Source organism: Microtus oregoni, unplaced genomic scaffold (assembly GCF_018167655.1).
Source record: "Microtus oregoni isolate MIOR12 unplaced genomic scaffold, Mior012 000019F_ref0000042, whole genome shotgun sequence".
Taxonomy (NCBI): Eukaryota; Metazoa; Chordata; class Mammalia; order Rodentia; family Cricetidae; genus Microtus; species Microtus oregoni.
In genome coordinates, this window is record NW_024543078.1 from 36,218,079 (window position 1) to 36,244,092 (window position 26,014).

The window sequence follows — 26,014 nt, forward strand, 5'->3', positions numbered from 1 at the left end:
TTGGAAACAACCAAGATGCCCCTCGACCAAAGGATGGATGAGGAAGATTTGGTACATTTACGCAATGGCATATTACTCAGCAGTAAAAAAAAAAAAAAAAAAAAAAAAAAAAAAAACAATAACGTCTTTAAATTTGCAGGCAAATGGATGGAACTAGAAAAAAGCACTCTGAGTTAGGTAACCCAGACCAAGAAAGACAAACATGTATGTAGTCATAAGTGGATATTGGACATTAAGCACAGTATAACCAGGCTACAATACACAACCCCAGAGAGGCTAGGTAAAAAGAAGGATCCTAAGAGGATCACACGTGGAGAGCCCCAGCAAGGGAACTAGTTAAGATCTGTGTCACCTGGGAAGTAGAAGGGAGAGGATAGGGGATGGGAACATGAGGGCTCCAGATGGCCGAGGTGGGGGAGGGATGGAGAGGGGAAGCAATGAAAGAAATATCTTGATAGAGGGAGCCATTATGGGATTAGGGAGAAACCAGGTGCTAGAAAAATTCCCAGGAATCCACAAGGATGACCCCAGCTAAGACTCCTAAAAGTAATGGGGAGGTGCCTGAACTGGCCTTCCCCTATAATCAGACAACTATCCTAATTGTCATCACAGAACCTACATCCAGTAACTGGAAGCAGATGCAGTGATCCATAGCCAAGCACTGGGCCCAGCTCCTAGAGCTTAGTAGAAGAGAGGGAGGAGGGATCATATGAACAAGGGGGAATCAAGATCATGACTGGGAAAACCACAGACACAACTGACCTGAGCTAGTGGGAGCTCATGGACCCTGACACCCAGGGATTTGCATAGGATTAAACTAAGCCCTCTGAATGTGGGTGACAGTTATTTGGCTTGATTTGTTGGGGGAGGGCCCTGACAGTGGGACCAGAACTTATCCTGGTGCATGAAGTAACTTTTTGGACCTCATTCCCTGTGGAGGGATACCTTGCTCAGCCTAGATATATGGGGAAGGGGCTTGTTCCTGCCTCACCTTGGTATACCAGACTTTGTTACTCCCCAAGGGAGGCCTTACCTCCTCTGAGGAGTGGATAGAGGTGGAATAGGGGAAGGTGGGGGTGGAAGAAGTGGGGAGGTGGAACTGGGACTAGTATATATATATTTTTAAAAAAAAAATTTAAAAATGCATCTCTAGCTGGGTGGTAGTGGCACACACCTTTAATCTCAGCACTCTGGAGGCAGAGCAAGGTGGATAAGTTTTAGCACAATCAGAACTGCAGAAGGGAACTCTGTCTTGAAAAATAATAAAAGAGGAGATTGGAGGGAATAAGGAGAAGAAGAAAAGAAGAAAACACTTCTGTAAGGTTGGGCTGTAAGCAGACCTTAATTAGTAGACATTTTCTTAATTAGTGTTTGATAGGGAGGTTCTATAAGAAAGCAGGCTGAGCAAGCCACAAGGAGCAAGCCAGTAAGCATCACCCCTTCATGACCTGCATCAACTCCTGCTTCCAGGATCCTGCCCTGCTTGAGTTCTTGTCCTAATTTCCTTCAGTGATGAAGAGTGATTTGGAAGCATAAGACAAGTTAAACCCTTTCCTCCCCATGTTGGATTTGGTCATGGTGTTTCATCACAAAAGTAGAAACCCTAACTAAGAAATTGAGTGAGGAGAGTGGGCAGTGTGCCATGTGTGCTTGCATAGATCAGTTGCCGGCTTCCCAGTGAATTTCTTTCCACTTTGTGGATCCTGGGGATGGAGCTAAGGCCATCAAGTGTGGTGCCCTTATACGAGGAACAATTTTGCTGGCCTGGAAACAGAAATTCTAGCGTGTTTATTTCTAAAGTTCTGATGACATACATTAGTGTAGCCTCATTCTAGTAACAACAGCTCAGAGAGTTTTTTCTGTTGCTACATTTTGGAATTTCCCTAACTTAACCAAATACATTGTATTATTTGGAGATTTTCTTTCAACAAAATGTTCTAGGGATGACTTGCTCTTAAGAAGAACTTTGTGAGCTTTTTAGGACTAGTACTTTGCCGTTTATAATCTTGGCAGGGCTCAGCAGTTCTCTAAAATATTTCTGGTAGTCCCAAAGACAGAATTAAAAAAATATTTAATTAAAAATGAAAATTATTTTCAAACTTTCATGGATCTACTGTTGCTTTAAAGATTAAATACAGCTTTTTTAGTATAGTGTCCTAGATTTGGGGCATCTTGACTTCTGTTTGATTCTCTCCCATATCTACCCTTCTTAAACACTCAGCATTGGTTATCCTGATCTGACAGTCATGCCCCTGATATGACTACAACACTTCTGCCCCCTTGCCTGTACTAGTAGCATTCCTTGTCTTTGCCACTTGTCCGTAGGGCCCAGTGTAGTCTCGCTTTCCCACAGCTTTCCTATTCAGGTAAACCACTGCTCCTGTCTTGCATGTGCAGCCTCTGCTCCTCTTGTCTTTCATGTGCAACCTTTAGTGTCTGTCTGTTCATTTGAAACCCAGTCTCTGCTCTTTTAGTCCAAGTCTTTTCTCTCTCTCCACCTGGGTTGTAAATTCCATTAGAGTACATACATTCTCTTTTGGTTTTCTTCTTTTATTATTTTTTTCCAGACAGTATTTCTCTGTGTATCCTTGTCTGTCCTGGAACTTGCTTTGTAATTGATGTTTTACAAATTAACAGAGTAATACATAACAAGTAAAACTACACATATGCACACATGCATGCAGACACAAACCAAAACAACAACAACAAAACCAAAGCAATAAATGATTGAAATAGGGACCATAGAAGCATTTTATAGACTTTATTCTATTTAATCCTCTATAAAGTAGGTTTTAGTATTACGCCTATTTACAGATAAAAGGATTGAGGTACAAGAGAGATGGATCAATGCAGAATCAGGTACCTGCAACAATTTATTAGCAATAGAGTTTTATTGTAATACAATCACCTATTTATGGTGTCTGCATCTTCTTTTATATTGCAGAGAGAGAATTAACTGCAGAACCTAAAATATTCACTATCTGGACATCAACTATACAAGGTTGCTGACCTCTGCTCAAATCATAAATCATGGTAGTAACACAATAATGATTTGGACCTGGCTCTTGGGATGCAGAGTCTGTGCCCTTAACCTCTTCATCACACCTCCTCCCTCTTACCAGTCCACTCTCAAGCCACTCTCAAGTGGCTAGGGCCTGTAACTTTACATTCTGCAAGTATGAGGTCCTGAGTTTGATCCTAGGCGTTGTGCACACTTGTAATCCCAGCACTGGGGAGGTGGAGACAGGTGGTCCCTGGTGCTTACTGGGATTCACCTAATTAGTGAATCCCAGGACAGTAAAAGACCCTGTAACAATAACAAAAAAAAGCAAACAAACCCACACCTTAAGGGTAGCCTTTGGTGTCCACATGCATGTGTACATACATGGTTGTATAACTACATGTGTGTCCCTGCACACACAGGGGCATACACTTAGCACAGAGAGAACTTTTCTTGCTTCTTTTCATGCTTTTAAAAATTGTTTATAAAAAGAGACAGTTTGGTGGTTTAGATATGGCATATGATGGAGGAAAGTCAAAGATGAATGAAATTCGCAACCTGGTAACTGGAATAAATGATTTACTTGTCTAGGAATGAAACTGGGCAACATTCTTAGAGCAGCAGAGATAAATTGAATTTCAGGGTCTACAAAGCAGTATAGGAACAGATGTCCAGATATTAAAAGTGTAGGCAGAAAACATAAGTTGGAAATTGAAGTCTTCTACAGGCTATAACTGAAGCTGTGAGAAGACGTGAGATTATCCAAGAGAACTGTGAGTAGAGGAGAGGATTGAAAACAGACTCCTGGGGAGGACAACTGGTTAAGAAAGAAAGAAAAAAGGAAAAAAGGAAGGAGTAAAGAGAGAGAAAGAGGGAGAGAGGGAGGGAAAGAAAGAAAGAAAAAAAAGAAAGGAAGGAAGGAAGAAAGAAAAGAAAAATGGGCTGGGTGTAGTGGTGCACCCTTCAATCCCAGCCCTTGGGAGGCAGAGACAGGACCTTTGAGTTGGAGGTCAGCCTGATCTACAGAGTGAATTCTGAATTCCAGGCCAACCAGGGATACACAGGAAGACCTTATTCAAACAAACAAATGAGACTCGGGGTGGGGTGGGAGTCAGGTGTGTATGGATGGATGAGAGCTGAAATAGTTTTAGCAGGTAGAAGTTTAGCTCAGTAACAGGTTTTTGTTCAACATGGAACAAGGTTTTAGGTTTGATTCCCAGTTCTGCCAAAACAACAAAACAAAGTAGTGTTAAGGTAACTTGTGGGAGAAATACGGATACAGTGTAAAATGCTGCCAAGAAGCTACACATTGATATGGGATAGGAAGAAGCAGGGGTGAGATAGACGTACATAGTTACTTTGGAGAGAGCAGTGTAAATAAAATTCAGATTCCAGAGAAGCCTGAGGTGAGTGTAAAGTTATATAATTGTATGAGGTTATATAATTAGAGTAAAACTTCCTATTTTGCCTTAGGTCAATGGATCATTGAAATAAATTGTTTTAGTCCTGAATTATTTGAGTAATTGCCTGCCTTTCTGTTTTGCCTTGCTTGTGAGAAGATCTATTTTAACACAGTATCCAGAGCCCTGTTTTCTTTTGGATTACTTATAAATGTATCAGATTTGAAATCTTAAAAGTCTTTCCATCTGACCTGTGGCAATTGTTTGGTGGGCTGAATATAGTCATGAATACTGATTTATTTTCATCTTTGTTTTTCTTCCAGAGCACAATTTTCCCAGCCCTAATCACTAATGAACATGAGTCACTGATAATGGTGAAGAAACTTTTTGCTACTTCCATCTCATGTATAACATATTTGAGGGGCCTGTTCCCAGAGAGTTCTTATAGAGATCGCCATTTGGATGGTAAAGTGGAATTAAATGATTGTTTTGGCTAGTGTCCCTTTTCTTCTTAGCAAGAGCAAACCTTCTCTCTTCCACAGAGTGCATTAATTCTAACTCAGGGGCATGTTCTTCAGAATCAATTTACTAATTCATTTTCCACTTCAATTTTGCTGTTTGTTTTGGTTTTACTTAAAGGAGCCATTCACTTCTAGCTAGCTATCAAATGAAAAAAGAAACGCGTAGAGCTAAGTTTACTAATTCTAAGCCATCCCTATAAAAGTCAGAACAAAAATCTGTCTTAATGGTGAAGATTTACATTATTTTGTGCCTTGGTTGAATTTGTCCTTTGAGGTATGCATTTTGCCCTGAGGAAGTTCAAAGGAATCCGTTAAGAAACTTCTCCTTATTAACATATACAAATATGCGTGGGAGAGGCAAATCCATTTGTTGATTAGTATGGTTATTTAGACAGTTATTTTAATCAGTTATGTTCTTTTTAAAATAGCCAGTCCTACCTCTTCATTTTATTATTATTATTATTATTATTATTATTATTATTATTATTATTATTATTGGTGTGTGTGTATATTTCATATATAGACATATGCGACCATGGAGGTTAGAGGACCAATTTTAGTCAATCTGTCCTTTCATTGTGGTTATCCCAGGAGTGAACTCACTCCTGTGTAGCAAGCACTTTTACCCACTGAGCTATCTCACTGGCCCCAAGTTCTTCAACTCTTACTTTTTCTGTTTCTTTGTGACCTTAAATTTACCCTATTATGACTTTATATTTCAAGCTGTATCTGGCTCCTTAGAATAAATTGTACCAGAGGCTCTCCCCTGTCTCGAAAAACCAAAAAAAAAAAAAATCTTATGATTGTTTGAAAACCTGAGTTGTGGGTCGCATGTGCTGGTGTATATCTTTAATTCCAGCACTCAGGAAGAGGCAGGAAGAGCTCTGAGTTCAAGGTCAGTCTGGTTGATTACAGAATCCTAGCCCAACCAGGGCTACATAGATGACCCTGTCTTAAAAATACAAATCAAGCCAGATGTTGTGGTGCTTGCCTTTAATCCTGGCACTTGGGAGGCAGAGGTAGGTGGATCTCATGAGTTCGAGGCCAGCCTAGGCTACAAAGTGAATTCTAGGGCAGCCAGAGCTGTTTTGAGACAGAAATTTTGTCTCAAAAAACAAAACAAAACAAAACAAAAACAAACCCCAAATCAAAACAAAACAAAAAACTAGCAAAATGGCTTAGCTGGTAAAGGTGTTTACCATTAAGCCTGATAACCTGAGTTCAGTCCCCAGAACTCACACAGTGGAAGGAGAAAACCAGCTCTCCAAGTTGTCCTCTTACCTCTCCATATGCGCTGTAGCACCAACTGGTAGGCTAGAGAGATGGCTCAGTAGTTAAAAGCACTCTTCCAGAGGACCTGGTTCAATTTCCAGCATGCACATGGTACATCACAACCATCGGTAACTCTAGCTCCAGGGGATGCAACACTCTGTTCTGGCTTCCCTAGCACCAGACACACATATGGTGTGCAGACATACTTGCAGGTAAGGCACCCATACACATAAAGATAATAAAATAAAATTTTAAAAAGCATTGTTATAACAAGATTAGTCTTGTTGGCTAATCACTAAAATGGGAACTATCATTTGGGAAATAAATATAGAGAACCACACATTTCCTTTTAAGATGCTACTTTTTCAAAATTTAATTTGAAATTTCTCATGTTTATATTTAATAATATACCATGACTTCATTCCAGTGTAATTTTCTTAACAATATTGATTCACCAAATGAACACTAGTGAAATGCATGTTTGCTGTAAACACATAAGCTTGGTACTTGTAATCATGGCACCTTTCTTTGTGTTAATGACTTCTTTAAACTTATGGAATTGGATCTTACAGATCTGTTTACAGGTATCATATAATTAGCTTCCCCTCCTGTTTGGAACACAGAATTATAAAAGAAGGCATGCTTTGGAAAATTAAATACTTGTTATATATAAATTATTACTGTTGACAAAAAAAAAAAAAAGAAAAACACAGCTCTTAACCTCAAAAGTTAAAAGAGGGCCGGGCAGTGGTGGCACACGCCTTTAATCCCAGCACTCAGGAGGCAGAGGCAGGCGGATCTTTGTGAGTTCAAGGCCAGCCTGGTCTCTGAGAGCTAGTTCCAGGACAGGCTCCAAAGCTACAGAGAAACCCTGTCTTGAAAAAAACAAAAACAAAACAAAACAAAAAAAGTTAAAAGAGTTTATTCTCGAGCCAATTATGAGCGATTAAAATTTATGTTGCTGCCAAAGCCAAATTCCATGTTCTCGTATGGAAGTAGTTTCATGAAGTTCTTATGACAGAAAAAGAAAGTCACTAATCAAGGCACTTTTCAAACACTTTTATGGTAGGGGGTATAGCGAAGTGGGGGAAATCTCTGCTTATCAGCTTTAGGTGCTGTCTGCTGACAGTTTCAGCTTTTGTGTTGGTGTAAGCTAGCAAGTCTGTCAGTACATTCCCCAAAAGACTCACCTAATATACCCAAGGATGTTAGCTCATAAACATGTAGGCAATAAATGGGTATTAAGGGGACTAGTGACAGCAGAAGATATTTGTAGTTAGACTCTGGACCAGCAACATTCCAAGCTTTCCACAATCATTGAAGTTTTAACCAGTCAGCCTTGTAAAGGGCAGCTTCTTTCTAGGAGTTTTGGCTCATACTTCTGTAGGCATGGAGACAAAATCATTTTTCATAGTTTCATTTTTTATGACTTATAGTAGAAGTGAGTCTTCCTCAATGTTTTTGTATTTAAAGTGACATGTCACAAAAATGTTCATATGTAGGTGGAATTTTTCATTGGGACTGCTGGCCAGGTCCCAAATAACCACATAGAGACTTATTATTAATTATATATGATCACCCTATAGCTTAGCATTATTACTAACTAGCTCTTTCAACTTAATTTAACCCATATTTCTTATCTACACTCTACTACGTGGTGATACTTTTTTTTTTAGCACAGCATGTTTATCTTGCTTCTCTCCTCTTCCTCTAAGACTCTGCCCTCCTTCTTTCCTGCACCCTTTTGGTCTGAAAGTACTGCCTAACTTCTCTGTCTGCCTAGCTACTGGCCAGTCAGCTATTTATTAACCAATGAGAATATTACCTATTCACTGTGTACAGAAAGATTGTTCCATATTCCATGTTTGTACAACACTCTTCTTTTTAAATAATTTCTAGGCCGGGTGGTGGTGGCGCACGCCTTTAATCCCAGCACTCAGGAGGCAGAGGCAGGCGGATCTCTGTGAGTTCGAGACCAGCCTGGTCTACAGAGCTAGTTCCAGGACAGGCTCCAAAACCACAGAGAAACTCTGTCTCGCAAAAAAAAATAATAATTTCTAAGTATTTGTTAAATTAGGATAATTTTCATATCCTTCAACAATAGTGGAAGTGATGTTAACTTTAGTATAGGAAAACAATATTAAAAGATGAAAGACGGAAAGCTGGTGAGATGGCTCATCAGATATAAATGTACTTGCTGCCAAAGGTAATGATAATAAATTCAATCTCTGAGACCAACACATCATGAGAAGAGATCCCGGTAAGTTGTTTAACTGCTACACATGCAACGTGGCCCATGCTTTTGCACTTGTACATACATATACAAAAATCCATAAATTAATAAATATTTCAAAATTCAAGAAGCTCCTGTTAAATCATATATGAATCAATGATTTTATACTAATTTTAACCCGAAATTGTAATGTCTTTCTTTTCTTTCCTGTTATGGAAAAGTAGTTATATTTCACATGGAAATGTTTGAGAATAATATATACATTTGTGTTTAATTTTTTCATTGAGAGGGAAAGAAATAATAAAGAATTAAATTTGGACTATGTTTAAATTGTCAGTTGAGATTTATCTCAGTGATAGCTTAGATTACTTAGAAGGAAACAATGAAGTAATAGAAACCAACTTTGCAATAAACTCGGCTGGGCTACACTGTAGAATGGGAAGTCTGCCAAAGTGCTTCCAAAATTTGTACTGAGATAATTATTAACATAGAATTTATTTTTAAAGTAGGTATTTAGAAATTTAAAAATGTATCTGGTAGTGGTGGTAAATACCTTAATCCAAGCTTTCAGGAGGCAGAGGCAGGTGGCTCTCTGTGAGTTTGAGGCCAGCCTGGACTATAGAGTGAGTTCCAGGACAGCCAAGGCTACACAGAGAAACCATGTCTTGAAAAACAAGAGAGAGAGAGAGAGAGAGAGAGAGAGAGAGAGAGAGAGAGAAAATATGCAGGAAATGCAGTATTTGGCATGGATTTTTCAGTACAACAGTTGCATTTATATTTTTTTAGACCTCAGTTTAAAAATTCTCCGGGAAGACAAAAAGTGCCCTGGGTCATTACATATTATTAAATGGTAAGCAAATTCTGTAAAATTTGAACAACATTTTTTGTCATGGCTGAAATTACCCATAAGACTTTATTTTGTAAAATAATTTCCTTAAACCACTTTTCTTAGTCCTCTTTCCTGGAAAACGTAGCAGCTATTCAGTATTATTTTAAACTATTGATTTAGTTTTAGAAGAAAATGGACTTGTATGAAGAAAAAATTCTAAATTTGATTATTCATCATAGGTATATCTGTGTCCTAACATTGTGGTTACAGGAAGAGAAAAGACTCTGCTTCAGAACTGCTTGTCTATTTTTATAATATTCCATTAATATATGGAAAAGTATTGGGAGAATTAAAATGTGGCTAAACAGAAAAGGCAAGATGATTGTTAATTTATATACTTCAAAATAGAAGTGTAAACTAATTATATACTTGGATTTATTTTTTGGCTGTTCATGTGGTCCAAAGTGACATTGGATATTTATTTCTTAACAGGATTCAAGGTTGTTTTGATGCTTTGGAGAAGAGATACGTAAGAATGTTTTAAAATTTACATCAGGATTAAAGACTGTCTTTTAACCTTTAAAAAAGTTTACAAAGTGTTTAGACTTTGTATCTTGTAGTGTTTAACAGTGTAACAGTGCCTACCTTTGTATTCACCAGTCAACTCTCTTTTATTTTGTCTTTGTTGTCCCAGTGATGTCTCCCTTAACATCAATTAGAAACGAAAGTTCCATTCTTCTTTTTTATATACTCATATCTTTTTAACCACAAAATTTCCTCTGAAGTCACTGGACAAGATCCACAGGATGTGGGTTAGGGAAGACAACAATCTGGTAGCACATTGGATATGTTCAGAATAGTGGTAATTCAGTTTGCAGTAGGGAAAGGAAAAAATAGTTAAATAATGGGTTTTTACCCTATTTTATTTTATTCTATTCTATAACTCATGTATAACTGATTTTTTTTTAAAAACACAGCTCAAATTTTACATACATATGATCTCTCATGCTTCCCTAGACAATTAGGAAGAGCATGAAAAACGAAGGCTCTAGGCCTGGTTGAAGAGATCAGATGCATATAAATGAAACTGCTGCCTTTATGCTCCTTCACTTTTCCTGTGTCTTTACTCTTCAGCTCCAATTTAAGAACTGTTGGGGTGACTAAGCTTTTATTTAATTATTTAGTGTAGTTATACATTCCCTCTCTTGAGTGAAGTTATTATTCATGATTTATTCCATGTTGACCTAGAGGATATACAGAGATATACAAAGATAAGACAGATAAGGGAAGGGCTTATAGACTGTGACAAAAGGTGAGTAGTGCCCATGTGAGTGTTGATGGTTAGCAGTTACACACTTGCCCAGCTGTACCTGTTGTTAAACTATTGGCCAGTACTTCTGTATGAATGGGAAGTTGCTTTTTGGTGTCCTAGTGTGAATTCCTACCAACACTTTCCTCCTTGCCCCACCAGAGTTTCTTTTGAGACTTCCCAGACTTCTGTAAAGGTCACCAATTAAAGAGTCTAAAAGTTGTTCATGGAACCCAACTCGAGAGTTAAGTTTGCACCCTTTCTGATTGGTCAGTACTTTTGTCATATTGGACTTGATGTTTTCCATGTCAGTTTGATAACTTAAAAATGCAGAGAGATTTTGACATCACCTTGTCACAGTACAAGTAACAAACAGTACTACTCCTAACTGTGCATGCCAAAGGAAAGATGGAGAATCTATGCATCAGGAAAACAGAACAATAGAGGGGCTCAACCCAGCAGAGAAATTTAAGGGGAATCTTTATAAGAAAGAATCTTTGGGGATGAGTACAGGACGGCTTCACACATCCTAGTCTAGTGCTGTGCCTGCAAACTATATCTCTAGCTTAAGAAAAAATGACTATCGATCTTTGAAGCCTCTGAGCACTTGGACAAGTTGAGAATGGGTTGAGGGTCATCACAGGATTAATTAGCATCATATCCTGGATGTTCATTATCCAGAGGCATTACAATGTAAGCAGGCATTCTTGGGCTAGAGAGATAGCTCAGTGGTTAGGAGCACTTGTTGCTCTTACAGAGGACCAGAATTCAATTTCTAGCCCCCACATGGTGATTCATAACCATCCATCTAATTCCATTGGCTCTAAGAGTCACACACATGGTGTACATACATGTATGCAGACAAAATATTCATGCTCATAAAAATAAATTTAAAAATAATAATACTAAAAAAGATCAGCATTCTTATAGTCAGTCTGAGGTGAATCCTGATTTTGTTATTTATATCTTTGTGACTTTGGGCAAGCAGCCTACCACAGTATCTTATTTTTTCAACAAAAAATGTGACATAACAGAACCTACCTTGTGAAAGTTATTTTTGGAATGGAGTGATTTAGAGGCAGGCAGGATGGCTCAGCAGATAAAGGTACTTGTCACACAAGCCTGCGACCTACTGATCCTTGGAATGTATGTAAAAATGGAGAAAATTGACTCCACAAAGTTGTCCTCTGACTTTTACATTCTATGGAATGTGTACTCCAGACACTTGAATTTTACACACATATACAGAAATAATAAATGAAACTTTCAAATTAAAAAATATTGAGTGAGTTAATAATAGAAAACAGTAGTTGAACTGTTCTGGGAACATGAAAACACAAACTCTGGGGCTGGAGAGTTGGCTTAATAGTTAAGAATACTGGTTGCTCTTCCAGAGGACCAGCGTCCAGCACCCAGCTCACTAGCATCTGTAACTAGTTTCAGGGGACCTGACACCCTCTTATGGCCTTTGTGGGCACTGCATGCAATACTGCACAGATATACATGCAGACAAGAACATATACACACAAGTTAATATGTCTTAAAAAAAAGAATAGGCAAAACCTTAGATACAGTTGTGTCCAATCCACAGTCTGTGGGCCGTGTGGCTCAGGATAACTATGAATGTGGTCCAATTCAAATTTGTAAACAGTTAAAGCATCAGACAGTTGTAGTTTTTTTGTAATTCAGTTACATGGTTTTCCAGTGTGCACTTTGTAGATGACAATGTCATTTCACAGTATCAAAAGGTGGACATGCCTGATGGACTCTTAAATAGTACTGACATTATTTTTGATTGTTAGTGCTTTATAACTTTTCTCATATGATCTTATTGCAGGGAGTATATAAAATTAAGTAGTTCAGTGGGAGATTGGGGCAGAAAGATCATGACCAAGGCTATCCAGGCTATGAAACAAGACTCTGTTTCTTTAAAAATAAAAAAATGTAGTTTCAAGTTTTGATTAACTAGAGCCCTTGGAAGATGTTCTGTTGAAGACCATGATATTACTAATTATAAAACTCTGGGTACTTTTTATTTTATGGTAAATTTGAATTATTTTTTTTAAAATTTGAATTCTTTAAAATAAGCATGTGTATATTAAAATAATTCTTATAAAAAGGAATTATATAATTTTCTCCTTATTTTCACTCTCATCTTGTACAATCCCGCCCACTTTCCACACTACATTCTTTCAGAAACTGAAGTCTGATCATGTTATTATTTATGCCTAAAAATTTTCTGAGAATTTTAAAATAAAGTTTAAAGTCCTTCAAATAATCAAGAAGGCTGAATGATTCCTGTTTTCTTTTCCAAAATAGCCCCTCACTCCCATGTTTGAGCTACATAGAGACTCCAGAGCATGTCAGTTACTTTATCTTTGCAATACTGTTCCTCTTGCTTGAAAAATTCTGTCCAGACCCCATGTGTATGTCCTGCCTAACTCCAGTTTTTCCTTTTTTTCCTGCAGCTAAAATTGTCCCCATCTGGTGTTCTCCTTACACCTTGTATTGTTTCTTCACAGAAAAAAAACCCAACCATGAATATAATAGTGTATCCATGTGATTTTTTTTCTTATTGTCTCCCTTGCATGTTTCTTGATATCAGTGATCAGATTTTTAATGTATAATTAAAAAATTATTACATTTTATAATGTAATAAATGATTAATAGTTTTACTATGTGGCTATGAAAATCAGTTATATACAAAAATAGCCACATGGTGGCACTAAAGAGTTTTAGTCAATTGCTATGGAATTAATGGTCCTCAAATTTTATATTTTAGGTTTAAAAATTTATCATAGACTTGATTGTATATATGTCTATATATTTAAAAATTTGTTAAAGCTGAGAAAATGTCTTTATAGTTGTGTGGAATATAGAGAGATAAGAATTCGTAAGATATAACAGACTTTCTAATATTTTTAACTTGTTAGATTAGTTTTAAAAGTACTTTTAAGAGATTCTTGTGGTATATTTTGATCAATAATGAATTGTTTTGCATATAGTTGGTTCCCAAATTAGAAAAATAACAGCTCTTTTTGGTATCCTTCTTCTGTCCCAGTAAAGACAGTGTTTGTAATAGACATTGTTTGAATGAGTGAAATTATTAGTTCCTTTTTCTGGCCCTCTGAATATTTTCCCACCCAAGTTTTTGGAACCTCTCTGAAGTAATATTTGAATTAGTCTCCATCAGAAATGACAATACAATAGTACAACCATATAATAACGCAGTTTTCTTTTCTCTTGAAGCTTCACATGGCAGTGCTAACAGTAAGTACATACCTGAAGACTAAATCTCTGACTCTGCATTGACTTTTGGCAAGTGAAGCATTAGGACAGTAATCTTTCTCTTTCTCCCTTTTTGAGATTTATGGCATTTTAACATTTAAAAATTGAATATATCAATCAGGAGGGGTGGCACATGCCTTTAATCCCAACACTCAAGAAGCAGAGGCAGGCAGATCTCTGTGAGTTCAAAATCAGTTTGGTTTACAGAGTGAGTTCCAGAACAGCCAGAACTACACAGAAAAACCCTGTCTCAAAAAACAAAAACAAGGAAAAAAATGGATATATCAGAGCTTTAATAAGATATTATAAATATTCAGTATATTTCTTTGACATATTACATGAGAGAACATATAGAATATACCATTATTGACACAATTTCATTTTTTTAGTTATGTAACAGATTTAAAGTTTATTGTTTTGAAGTTTTTTTGGACTTTTTTTTTGAAATTTTATATACCCATGGGTATAAAATGATGGTAGAAAATTGAGATACCATTGATAATATATATTAATTATTTAACTATTTTATAGCTCAGTCATATCTGTAATTTTTCTTACGGATACTTTACATCAATTTTAAGGAACTTTCTTGAGGGATGGAGAGATGGCTCAGAGGTCAAGAGCACTGACTGTTCTTCCAGAGGTCTTGAGTTTAATTCCCAACAACCGCATGGTGGCTCACAACCATTTATAAGATCTGGTGTTCTCTTCTGCTGTGCAGGCACACATGCAGGCAAAACACTGTATAGTTTAGTAAATCTTAAAAAAGAAACTTTCTCATATTTAGTGTTCATAGATCTAAAGATTCTGTGTTCTTGCTGGGTGTGGTGGCACATGCTTTTAATTCTAGAACTTGGAGGCAAAGGTAGGCAGATCTTTGTGAATTAGAGGACAGCCAGGTCTACAGAGTTCTAGGACAGCCAGGGATACACAGAGAAACCCTGGCTTGAAAAAAACAAACAAAAGATTCTGTGTTCTTAATAAAGTAAGGGTTAATCCTATCTCTAGCTTGAAATATGCCCAGGTAGTACTCAGTTAACAGCACAAATTGAATCCTTTACATAGACGGTGTATTGAATGAGCAGTAATCTAGTAAATTTTGGAAATTAAGTACTCTATATTTTCTCTTAAACAGCTGTACACAAATCCCAAGGAACCTGAGGTAAGATGGTAATATATGTATCATATATAGGTATGTTTATCTGAGTTGAGGCTGTAGATTGTTACTAGACAACCACAGGAACAGAGCAGTTTATCGTGAACTTTATATTTTATTGTATGTGGAACTAGTCTTTTATTATGTAATTTTTTAAGAAACTGTGTAAGAGTGTTAGAAAAAAGAAAAACAACATTGATTAGAGCTGAGACTTTTCTGTAACATTTCAACATTAATATAAATGTTCAGTGACCATACTTTATCTATTTTAATTATTTCTTTTTATGATCTTTTGGAAAAATAAAAGATTCAGAATAATTCTGAGCTCTTTACCACCAGATTTCTCCTTGTTGATGTTTTGACAGACTTTGAGAACATTAGTTCGTTCGTCCTTCCTTCCTTCCTTCCTTCCTTTCTTTCTTTTTTAATTTAATTTAATTTTTTTTTAAGGCAGGGTTCCTCTGTGTAGCCCTGGTTGTCCTGGAACTTGCTCTGTAGACCAGGCTGGCCTTGAACTCACAGAGATCCACCTGCCACTGCCTCCCAAGTGCTGGTATTAAAATTGTACACCTCCTCCACACTGGGCTTGAGAGCATTAGTCTTTATTCCTATCTTTAGATTCTCCAACTTGCTTAGTGATTCCTAAACTTCGCTGGCCTGCTGGTATTCAAGTCTTTTGTGAAAGCCTCTTTGACTCACTGTAATAACTTCTATCTTTTCTAAAGTTCTTTCCCAGAAGAGCTCCATAGTTTAACCCTCTCAGTTGATTCATATATTTCCTAAGACTATTTGGAGTTCTTGAGGATAAGGGTGTTTGTTGTTTTCTACCTTTCAGAGTGCGTAGAACAGCCTTAAACACGTGTTACTGCGCCACTGTCATGACTTTTGTACCTGTGACACAGAGATGGAGCGAGAAAGCCCTTTGGCTTTTCATTCTGTTTTGTCTCTCCTAGCTTTTTTTTTTCTTTTTTTCCCCTTGCTTTGAATGTTCCTTCTCTAAGCCAGTGGATTTAGTTTAACTGGTGATATTCAAGACTAAATTGTTTTTAAGTCCTGAGTATTTTCTTTTTGCAAGATTACAAATAACCATGTAAGTAAAGGGGAAATGGCTGCACACGAGTAAGTGTGTAGCAATTCCTTAATGGCCAAACTGGTCTTAGGTTCTGCTTCCTGAATCTCTTTCCCCAATCCTCTGTTTTTAGAATTCACTGTGTAGATGAGGATCACCTTGAACTTTAGATCCTCCTGCCTCCACCAAAAGCCTTAGTTGTTTATGTGAGTGTGTTGAGATTACAAGGCACCACATGCCTGGTTTTCTCCGTCTTAGAGATGGAACCTGGTCTTTGTGTATGCTTGATAAGCCCTCTACCAGCTGAGCTCCATCCGACCCCTAATTTTTTCTCCAAGTTCTCTATGACGCAACAAAAATACTTTGAATACTTAACCAGTTATACACTATAGTAGCAATCCCTAAGTACTAGGTTTTCATGGCACACTTCTCATTACTAAAAAATGATAGAGTAGTTGAGTCTTTAAAAAAAATGGAAGCTCGGCAGTGGTGGCACACACCTTTAATCCCAGCACTTGGGAGGCATAGGCAGGCAGATCTCTGTGAGTTCAAGGCCAGCCTGGTCTCTAAGAGCTAGTTCCAGGACAGGCTCCAAAGCTACAGAGAAACCCTGTCTTGAAAAACAAAAAATAAAAAGTAAAACAAACAAAAATAAAAATAAAATAAAAAACTTCAAACACCACAGGTTAATTTAAAAACAAAACAAACCAACTCAAAACAAAGCATTTGTATTAGTTACTTTTCTGTTGACATGATAAAACACAGTCACCAAGAGAATTTAGAGAAAGTTTTTTTGGGCTTACAGTTTTTGAGAAATGAGCTCCTTTTGGCAGGGAGGAACAAGGAACAAGCATGGCAGCGGGAACAGTAAGCTGAGAGCTTACAACTTCAACCATAAACACAAAGCAGAGAGAGCAAACTGGAAGAGGCAATGAGATTATAAGCTACCAAAGTCCACCCCCAATGGTACATTTCCTCCAGCAAGGTTCCTCCTGAAGGTTCCACACATTTCTAAACAATGCCACCAACTGGGGACCAAGTGTTTAAATACCTAAGATTATAAGGGACATTTCTCATTCAAATCACTATAGCAATGATGATTACATTATCACTCCTACAATAGTTCTACAGTGTTCTTGGCTACTGCCTAACATCAAGGCACTGAGAAAATTGTGTAGCTCTCTGATCTCATTCTCATAAATACTCATGAAACAACATTTTCAGATAAACAGTCTCTGGCATTTATTGATACTGTGCCAAAAGTTTGAGTCATACCCCTGAAAGGATAACCTTCCATAAACAAAATAGCACAAAATAAAACTATTCTTATTTATTTGGAAGAAAAATAGACTTTACACATGGTGTTAAAATTAACAGCACTCCTGAGATCATAGTACAATAATAGTACAATAATTGAACCATAGATTAAATCCCAATGTGTTTAGTTGAGAAGTAACAGAAGTAGGGTAAGTGTGCACAGTTGTAGTGCATTTGTACAGAAGTAGGATAAGTGCACACAGTTGTGGTACATTTGTACAGAAGTAGGGTAAGTGTGCACACAGTTGTGGTACATTTGTACAGAAGTAGGGTAAGTGTGCACACAGTTGTGGTACATTTGTACAGAAGTAGGGTAAGTGTGCACAGTTGTACATTTGTACAGAAGTAGGGTAAGTGTGCACACAGTTGTGGTACATTTGTACAGAAGTAGGGTAAGTGTGCACACAGTTGTGGTACATTTGTACAGAAGTAGGGTAAGTGTGCACACAGTTGTGGTACATTTGTACAGAAGTAGGGTAAGTGTGCACAGTTGTGGTACATTTGTACAGAAGTAGGGTAAGTGTGCACAGTTGTGGTACATTTGCACTCACAGTTTTGTTCTGATTGCTTTCTTTAAAGAGATAACTTAAGCCAGGCAGTGGTGCACACGCCTTTAATCCCAGCACTCAGGAGGCAGAGACAGGTGAATCTCTGTGAGTTCGAGGCCAGCCTGGTCTACAAGAGCGAGTTCCATTGCAGCTAGGACTGTTAGACCGAGAAACCCTGTCTCAAAAAATGAAAACAAAATCAAAACAAAACAAAAAAGAGATAACCTGAGAAAAGTAACTAAATTAATATAAAGTGATAATGAGCTTTTTTTCTACAAGCACAGACTGAAATGTAGGAGAATATTAATAAGGCACATAAGCTAAATAAGTCTTAAATTGTTATAAATCATTAAGAACTATGTGTATGAATTTTGTGAGACTAGCAATCTTACTGTTTTATTATAGTCCTCAGAATTGAACTCAACCCTGGCTTTTTTTTAAAAACATTATTTTGAGTTTGGGTATCTGTAGTTATCCTGGTCAGCCTTAAATTGTGATTCCCTGCCTCAGCATACTGATTAGCTGGGGATGCAAGTATGTGTAATCTATACCTGGCCTAATTTGTACTTTCAAAAACTCTTGGCTGGACAACAGAGAATAAAGATCACACGGATTTGTGATCCACTTTGGAGACAGACTTGAGAAGTCTTTCCAGTGGATTTGAATGTAGAGTGAGAAGCAGCCTGAGTATGTTTGAAATTATCAAGAATTACACTTTTAAATAATTATTCTTTAAATTTGCATGCATTTGTGTCTACTTGTCTGTATGTGCATCATGTGTGTGCAGTGCCCTTAGATGCCAGAAGTGGGTGTCAGGTCTCCAGAACTCATACAGGTGCTGGGAATTGAACCCAACTTCTTTGTAAGAGTAATAAGTGTTTTTAACCAGAGCCTTCTCTCTACCCTTGCGATTAACATCTTTTGTAAAGCAGTTATATATCTCTACAGTAAAACAATCAGTTTAGGAGTCACATAATAAAAAATTACCAACTACTTAAAGGTCCATTTTATTTACAAAATACATTCTCATGGTATGAAGAGGCTAGAGTTGACTAGAAATGTGGGCAGGCAAGAAGAATAGGCATTGTTTGTTTAACAATTACACTTCCCACTGGCTAAGAGGACACTGTGTATCTAGCCCATCCAGAGGGAACCTGTTGCTTTTAGGCACCTGCAGCTATGTCTAATCTGACCCATCTCTTCTATTGTATTCACAAAACAGCCTTCTGAGCTTCCTTTGATTTTTTTCAAATAGGCTGACCAGTAAAAGCAATTCTCTTTTAAAATTAACTTATTACAATCAGTCTTTTAGGTTCAGGCAATATGAGCTAACTTCCCAGGACCTGCTCACCTGTGATTAAGTTGTATGCCAAAGTATAAGATCAGCAGATCTATGAGACCAAATCATAGAGAAAGGTAACAGGAACACTAACGCTGTTCTTGGTTACGCTAACATCCTCAATTCCACATTGTCAAGGATTTATTCTGAACCAGATGAATGAAGGTCATATTCTGTGTTCTGATTTTAACTTATACTCTATCTGCCTTTAGCATCTTCAGCTCTGTCTACAAACTATAAATTTATCTGAGTGAAACATTTATTTTTAAGCGGAAATCTTTTAAATTAATTTTTATTTTATTTATCCATGTATATGTGCTTTCACACAGCAAGAGCGGGGAGAACAGAGGACAACTTTCAGGAGTCAGTTCTTCCACTGTAGGTCCCTGGATTAAAAATTGGGTCATCAGGCTTGCACTGTAAACACTTTTTAAAAAAATTATTATGCATAGTGTTCTGCCTGCAGGTCTGCCTGCAGGCCAGAAGAGGGCACCAGATCTCATTACTGATGTCAAGAGCCACTATGTGGTTGCTGGGAATTGAACTCAGGACCTCTGGAAGAATAGCCAGTGCTCTTAACCTCTGAGCCATGTCACCAGCCTGAACCAGTTTAATAAAAAGAACTAGTTTATTTTCAATAGTATATATTTCTTATGAGGAAATTTGTTCCCTGTATTCTACCAAACCCTTAAGAGCAGATAGCAATAATAGTTTTTAGTGCAGGAAATAAGACTTGATGCCATAAGCCATAGTTCCTTTTTCCATTTTTTAAATCTTTCTTGCCATTCACTCCTTCCCTAAATTACCACAGTGACTTTCTAGCTGTTCTTATGACTTCTCTGTCTGTATTCCTTCCTTTTCCCTTTCTCCCTCCTTCCTTCCCTCCCTTCTTTCCTTTTTCCTTCTCTCCCTCCCACCCTCCCTTTCTTTTCCTTTTCTTGAGACATGGTCTCTCTATGTATCCCTGGCTGTCCTGGAACATGCTGTGTAAACCAGGCTAGCTCCAAACTCACAGAGATCTACCTTCCTTTGCCTTCCAAATGCTGGAATTAAAGGCACATGCCACCACACCTGGTCCTTTCCTGTCTGTCATAATCACTGCTCTTTTGCTTTGAAGCAACATCATGACCAAGGTAACTCTTGTAAGAAAAAAGCATTTAATTGGGGCTTGTTTACATTTGCAGAGGTTTAGTCTGCTATCATCATGGTGAGGGGCATGTCAGAATGCAAGGGGGTGCTGGAGCAGTAGTTGATAGCTACATCCTGATCTGTAGGCCAAGAGGGGGTGGTGAGATACAGACAGACACTGGGCCTGGTATCACTGGTGACACACTTCCTTCAACAAGGTCACACCTCCTAACCTTTCTGATCCTTTCAAATAATTCCACTCCCTCACTGGTGACTAAGCATTCAAACATATGAGTCTATGAGGGCCATTTTTATTCAAACCAACATACTGTCTGTATTCTTAAGGCATACAGATGATCAGGTCTTGGGATCTCTGACCTGTTTAAACCTTCAGTAGACTTTGATGATCTTAGAATAAAATTCAAAATCCTTACTGCTGCAAACAGTTTCACAACCACACCTCTTTTGGACTCTAAAAAAAATACATTCCTTCTCAATTAAGAGTTCTTGCATTACTGCTCTGTCTACCCAAGGCACTACCCCACGTGTCTGTATATGACTGACATGTCATGAGGCTCATCTCAAAATACCACATCTTCAGGCAAGTCTTCCTTGACCCCTCTGAATCTAGCACTTCTTTCTCTATTTTGTACTTCCTACCACCACTTTATATTGTTCATAACACTTATTTTATCTGAAATTATCTTTTCTTTGTTTATGAGCTAGAATCTTTGTAGATTCGGTGGGAAAGAAATCTTTTCTGCCTTGTTCACCTTCTAGCTCAAAGTAGACATTTGATGAAATATTCATTACATGACTGAATAATTCCTCAACTGGTAAAATTTAATGGAAATATTTGCTACCTAACTTAATTTTAGCTGAGAGGAGGGAGATTAAGTTATCATTTCTCCTGGATAAAGTAATGCTGTGAAACATTCGGAGGAAGCATCAATGAAATGTTCCTTTTTATCAGGTAAAAATGTGGTTTTGTTTCACAATTAACCTCTTTCTCTGTTCTCTTTGTTTTTTCTAGAAAGTAACTGAGATATACCAATTCAAATTCAAATACACAGAAAAGGGAACCACTATGGACTTTGACAGGTAGAATCTAATTGTTTAATGAACTCAAGAAATGTATAGGAGTAAAGTAAAATAAGTTTCTATATGGCCAGAGGAAAGCCTTAAATCATTTTCTCATAAGCCCTATAAACCCCACTATTATGAGTAGAAATGATAATAGTTGTTTTAACATCTGAAGTCTATAGACTAAGTGAAGTCATGCCTCTGAGGACACCTGCACTCATGTGCACATACCAACATGCAGACACGCCTACACATAACCAAAAATAACAATAAATAAATATTGAAAAACAAACAACACATAATTAAAATATATTAATAAGGCTGTCAACATGATGTTAGGAAAAGAACCTATATGACTGTCTCTGGCTATTGTTTCAGTGGCTCTGTTGGTATTAATCTGTTGGCTCTGTTGATCTTTTTCATCTTTAATGTTGGCAGATTAATTTGCCTACATATACTATCATCTGGTTATCCATACACATACCATTTTCTGTGTGCCACTCTTTGGGAAACTCATATGCACTGTGTTTCCCTATCAAGTCTTAAAATCCATGTTTTAGATCCAATAACAAGTCAAAGAGCAAAACCAAGGAAGACCCTTGTGCACATGGAATGTTTGTTAAGGAACAACATTCTTCTCTCAGAAGCTTTTGACTTCAGATCAGTCAACAGGCATGGTGAACTAAGGACTGCTGATGAAATGTAGTAGAAGTAGATGAAATAGATACTGTAAAAAGACGGGTAGAAAACTGCTTCCAATAAGGGAGATAGATACCCTGAAAGAAACAATTCTGAAGAAAAAAATTGGCAAAAATGCTACCTTTTCTCTAGTTTTCCTGGAGAGCTGAGGGTTTCTCTCCAGTACTGTTGTAGGGTTTCTATTGCTGTGAAGAGACACCATGACCATGGCAGCTCATATAAATGAAACATTTAATTGGGGTGACTCACAGTTTCAGAAGTTCAGTCCATTGTCATCATGATGGGGAACATGGTAGCATGCAGGTAGACATGGTGCTGAGTAGTAGCTGAGAGTCCTAAATCTTGATCTTGCAGGCAACAGGAAGATGACTGAGACACTGAGCAGTATCTTGAGCATAGGAAACCTCAAAGCTCACTCCCACAGCGACACACTTCCTCCAACAAGGCCACACCTCCTAATAGTGCCACTCCCTATGAGATTATGGGGGCCAATTACGTTTGAACTACCACAAATACTTCCTTAATTTTCCTCTCATATTTGAGACTTGCAGAAAGTACTCAGATATAAGAGGAAAAGTCAGTTCCAGAAAGGAGATTAAAAGTATTAGCCAGGTGGGCAGTGGTGGCGCACGCCTTTAATCCCAGCACTCGGGAGGCAGAGGCAGGCGGATCTCTGTGAGTTCGAGACCAGCCTGGTCTACAAGAGTTAATTCCAGGATAGGCTCCAAAACCACAGAGAAACCTTGTCTAGAAAAACCAAAAAATAAAATAAAATAAAAGTATCAGCCACATTTAACTAGTATTTATATACTATTTTCTTGGAGGTATTGTCTCATGTGGCTCAGGCTGACCTTGAACTTAACATGTGGCAAGGTTTGCTCTACGAAGCCCAGCTGCAAACCTTGTATTTCACACTCTCCCCCACCACAAACAGTTGCTCTTACTCTCCAAAACTTCAATATACGTATTTTTAGCAACCAGATTAACCTTTTTTGTTTGTTTTAGGGACACATGTTGAAAGGTTAACAGTAAAGCAAATAGGTAAATCTTTCTGATATTAAGGAAATGAGAAGTTAATATATAGCATATATTTCTAGAATGATTGCTTAAATGAGGGTCCTGAATATGATCTGGCCCCATGGACTATTATGTTTATATTCCTTCATTCTGACTGATTAAAAATCCTAGTAGACAAAACTTGTAGTTGTTGGAAATTGATAGAGGAGCTAAAATATCTACTTAATATATGTTTATGCTGTGATTTCTCACTTTCTCCAAAAATCAGGGAAAGACCTAACAGTTTAATTACTTGGATGATTTTTCATTGCTTAGTGCCAATATGTTCAAGGTACTGCAAATAAATTGCAGTTGTAGCTCGTCCTTGAAGGTACTTAAATGTGAGACTAATTGGGAAGAAATCGTTGGAGGGAAATGAAGATTTTTAATTAGAAGATAATTAGCCCAACTCTCACTCATTTATTAGTTCAGCAAATTTTACTAGGTAGCTAGAGACCAAGCCTAGTGGTGTGGAAATGAGTTAGCCATTCGTAGTCTATACGGGGACAAATAATTTTTCTGAGGGGAAGATGAAGAGTATAGGGAAGACTTGAAGAGATGAGATGGCACATGAGCTGGATAGGTGCAGCAGGGCATCAGCACAGTACAGCCGACGTGAATAGCATCTGCAAATACATGTGGGCGTAGCTTCAGGGGAGGGTAGAGGTGAAAATAATTAGTTGTATGTACACCATTTCTTTTATTTGATTGTGTGATGGAGGTAATAGACGAGTTTTAAGAAGGTGACATGAACAGAGACTCTCCTATTGGGAGTATTAATTTATGGAGAATGTCTTGCAGTGTAGACAAAAAGAAATAAGAATAGATGCTTTAGCAATCCATGCAAGAATGAGGAGGGGATTTCTTTAAGAGACAATCATATGGTAGATAAGTGTAGCACTAGTGACTGATTTCATGTTTGAAGAGCTGCAGAAATGTCCATAAACTTATCTCTCAAATGGGCTAACTGACCTAGAATAGGTGCAAACGATTTGACTGAGGTCATTCAGCTGGTTAACAGCGCAACTGTTACTCGATGCTAGGTCACCTAATTACAAGACCATTATTCTCTTTACTGTGAGATGTGGTTATTTGAAAGCCAAAATTTTAAAATGATCATATTTAAAATGCCTTAGGGGTGTTTATTATTCAGAAATCCTTTGCATGTACATTACAGAAAGTACTATCATTCCATTAAGTTACCTCTTAAAAATTGTCTACAAAAATATCCTCATGTTTAATTTATTAGGTGACATAGTCAATAGTTGTATTGTTTTGGAGTATATTGTAAATACTATATATGATTGAAAGTACCACTTTTCTGTGATTATAGTAGTAGTACAAGCTTCGAAAGTGGAATAAACAGTGATGATATTAAGAAGGCCTGTACCCTACTAATCCGTCAATTGTATATACTGATGCAGAACCTTGGACCCCTTCCTAATGATGTTATACTTACCATGAGACTCCATTATTATAATTCAGGTAGGTAAAGACCTTTGGTCAAATTCCTTCTTAAGTACTAAAGTGATGCTGTCTATAAGTAGAAGGATTTTATAAGCATTCGAAAGATGTTTGTATTATATGTGAAGTATTACTGTCACTTGTTCTATTGAAACTTAATTTTTTCTGCCCTTTCTGCAGTGACACCATATGATTACCAACCCCCTGGTTTTAAAGAAGGGGGTAACTCACACTTCCTGCTGTTTGATGGGGAGCCTGTGAGCCTTCGCATGGGCTCAGTCTCCTCTGGCTTTCACAGCATGAAAGTAAAAGTTACAACCGAGGCCACCAGAATGCTTGATGGGGAGAACAGTCCCACTCAGGAGAATGGCACTACCGAGATAGCCCATCAGGGTCTTGACTGTGACGAGGAAGAAGAGGACAGCAGCAACCAAGTAAGGCCAAGTTTTAGTGCTCCTTCACTGCTTCACTTAAACACAGTTGACATTTTCAGTGTGTATTCAGGTCATGTCACTGTAACAGAGTCCAGCGGAGCATGGCGTGTATGAAAACTGAAACAAAACTAGCCTCTGACGTCAAGAACTTTTTAGTAAAAAAAAAAAAAAAGTCTTCCAGAAGGAAATACATGTTTCTTATTGTCTAGCAATAAGAAAAAAATCCCAGTGTGCTTTATTTTTTTTTAAAAGGTACCTATATATTTATTTTTTTCACATTTCAAAAGTAACATTTTTAGTACTTAAAATATTTTAAGTATCTGGCAAGTTTATAGTCAATAAAAGTATACATTAACTCGATTACTGTAGTAACTGGGCACAAGAGGGTTAGGTAAGAAAATTTTACAGATTAACCTGAATCAGAGGAAAAAAAAGAATGAAACCAACTTCTATGACAAGCATTGCGGTTTGATCATTGGGGAAAGCTGAGGGGTTGGTGGGCTTGCAGCCAGTGGGGCTGATAAAGGCATTGCTTAGAGCACTTGACTTTCTTTCTGTAGAGACTTAAAGCTGAGACCTTGGCCGTTGTCTGGATAATAATGTTTGCTTTGTGCTGACATTGTAGTTAAAAAGATTCTGGAACAAAATCATTTTCAGGCTGTTTAGTGGGAAGGGATATTATAAAAATAATTCAGGAGGTATTTTGAAATTAAAATAACTTTTTGTTTTTTTTGCCTTAGAATCCTACTTTAAAAAGATGATTATAGGGACTGTAGAGATGGCTTAGGAGTTAAGAGCACTCGTCCAGAGGACCCAGCATCCACATGGCAGCTCACAACTGTCTGTAACTCCAGTTCCAGGGAATCTG

At 37.5% G+C, this 26,014-nt stretch overlaps 1 protein-coding gene across 1 annotated transcript in view; it reads left to right on the forward strand.

Moving 5' to 3' along the window:
• Nucleotides 1–3,514: 3,514 nt before the first annotated feature.
• LOC121459273 (HORMA domain-containing protein 2-like) overlaps nt 3,515–26,014 on the forward strand; it is an 82,588-nt gene continuing 60,088 nt past the window's right edge. The window contains exons 1-9 of the mRNA XM_041668804.1: nt 3,515–3,562; nt 4,725–4,866; nt 9,214–9,277; nt 9,749–9,785; nt 13,815–13,835; nt 14,989–15,015; nt 21,444–21,511; nt 24,582–24,733; nt 24,893–25,146. Coding sequence (XP_041524738.1) covers nt 3,515–3,562; nt 4,725–4,866; nt 9,214–9,277; nt 9,749–9,785; nt 13,815–13,835; nt 14,989–15,015; nt 21,444–21,511; nt 24,582–24,733; nt 24,893–25,146 — 813 coding nt within the window. The remainder of the gene's footprint in view (nt 3,563–4,724; nt 4,867–9,213; nt 9,278–9,748; nt 9,786–13,814; nt 13,836–14,988; nt 15,016–21,443; nt 21,512–24,581; nt 24,734–24,892; nt 25,147–26,014) is intronic.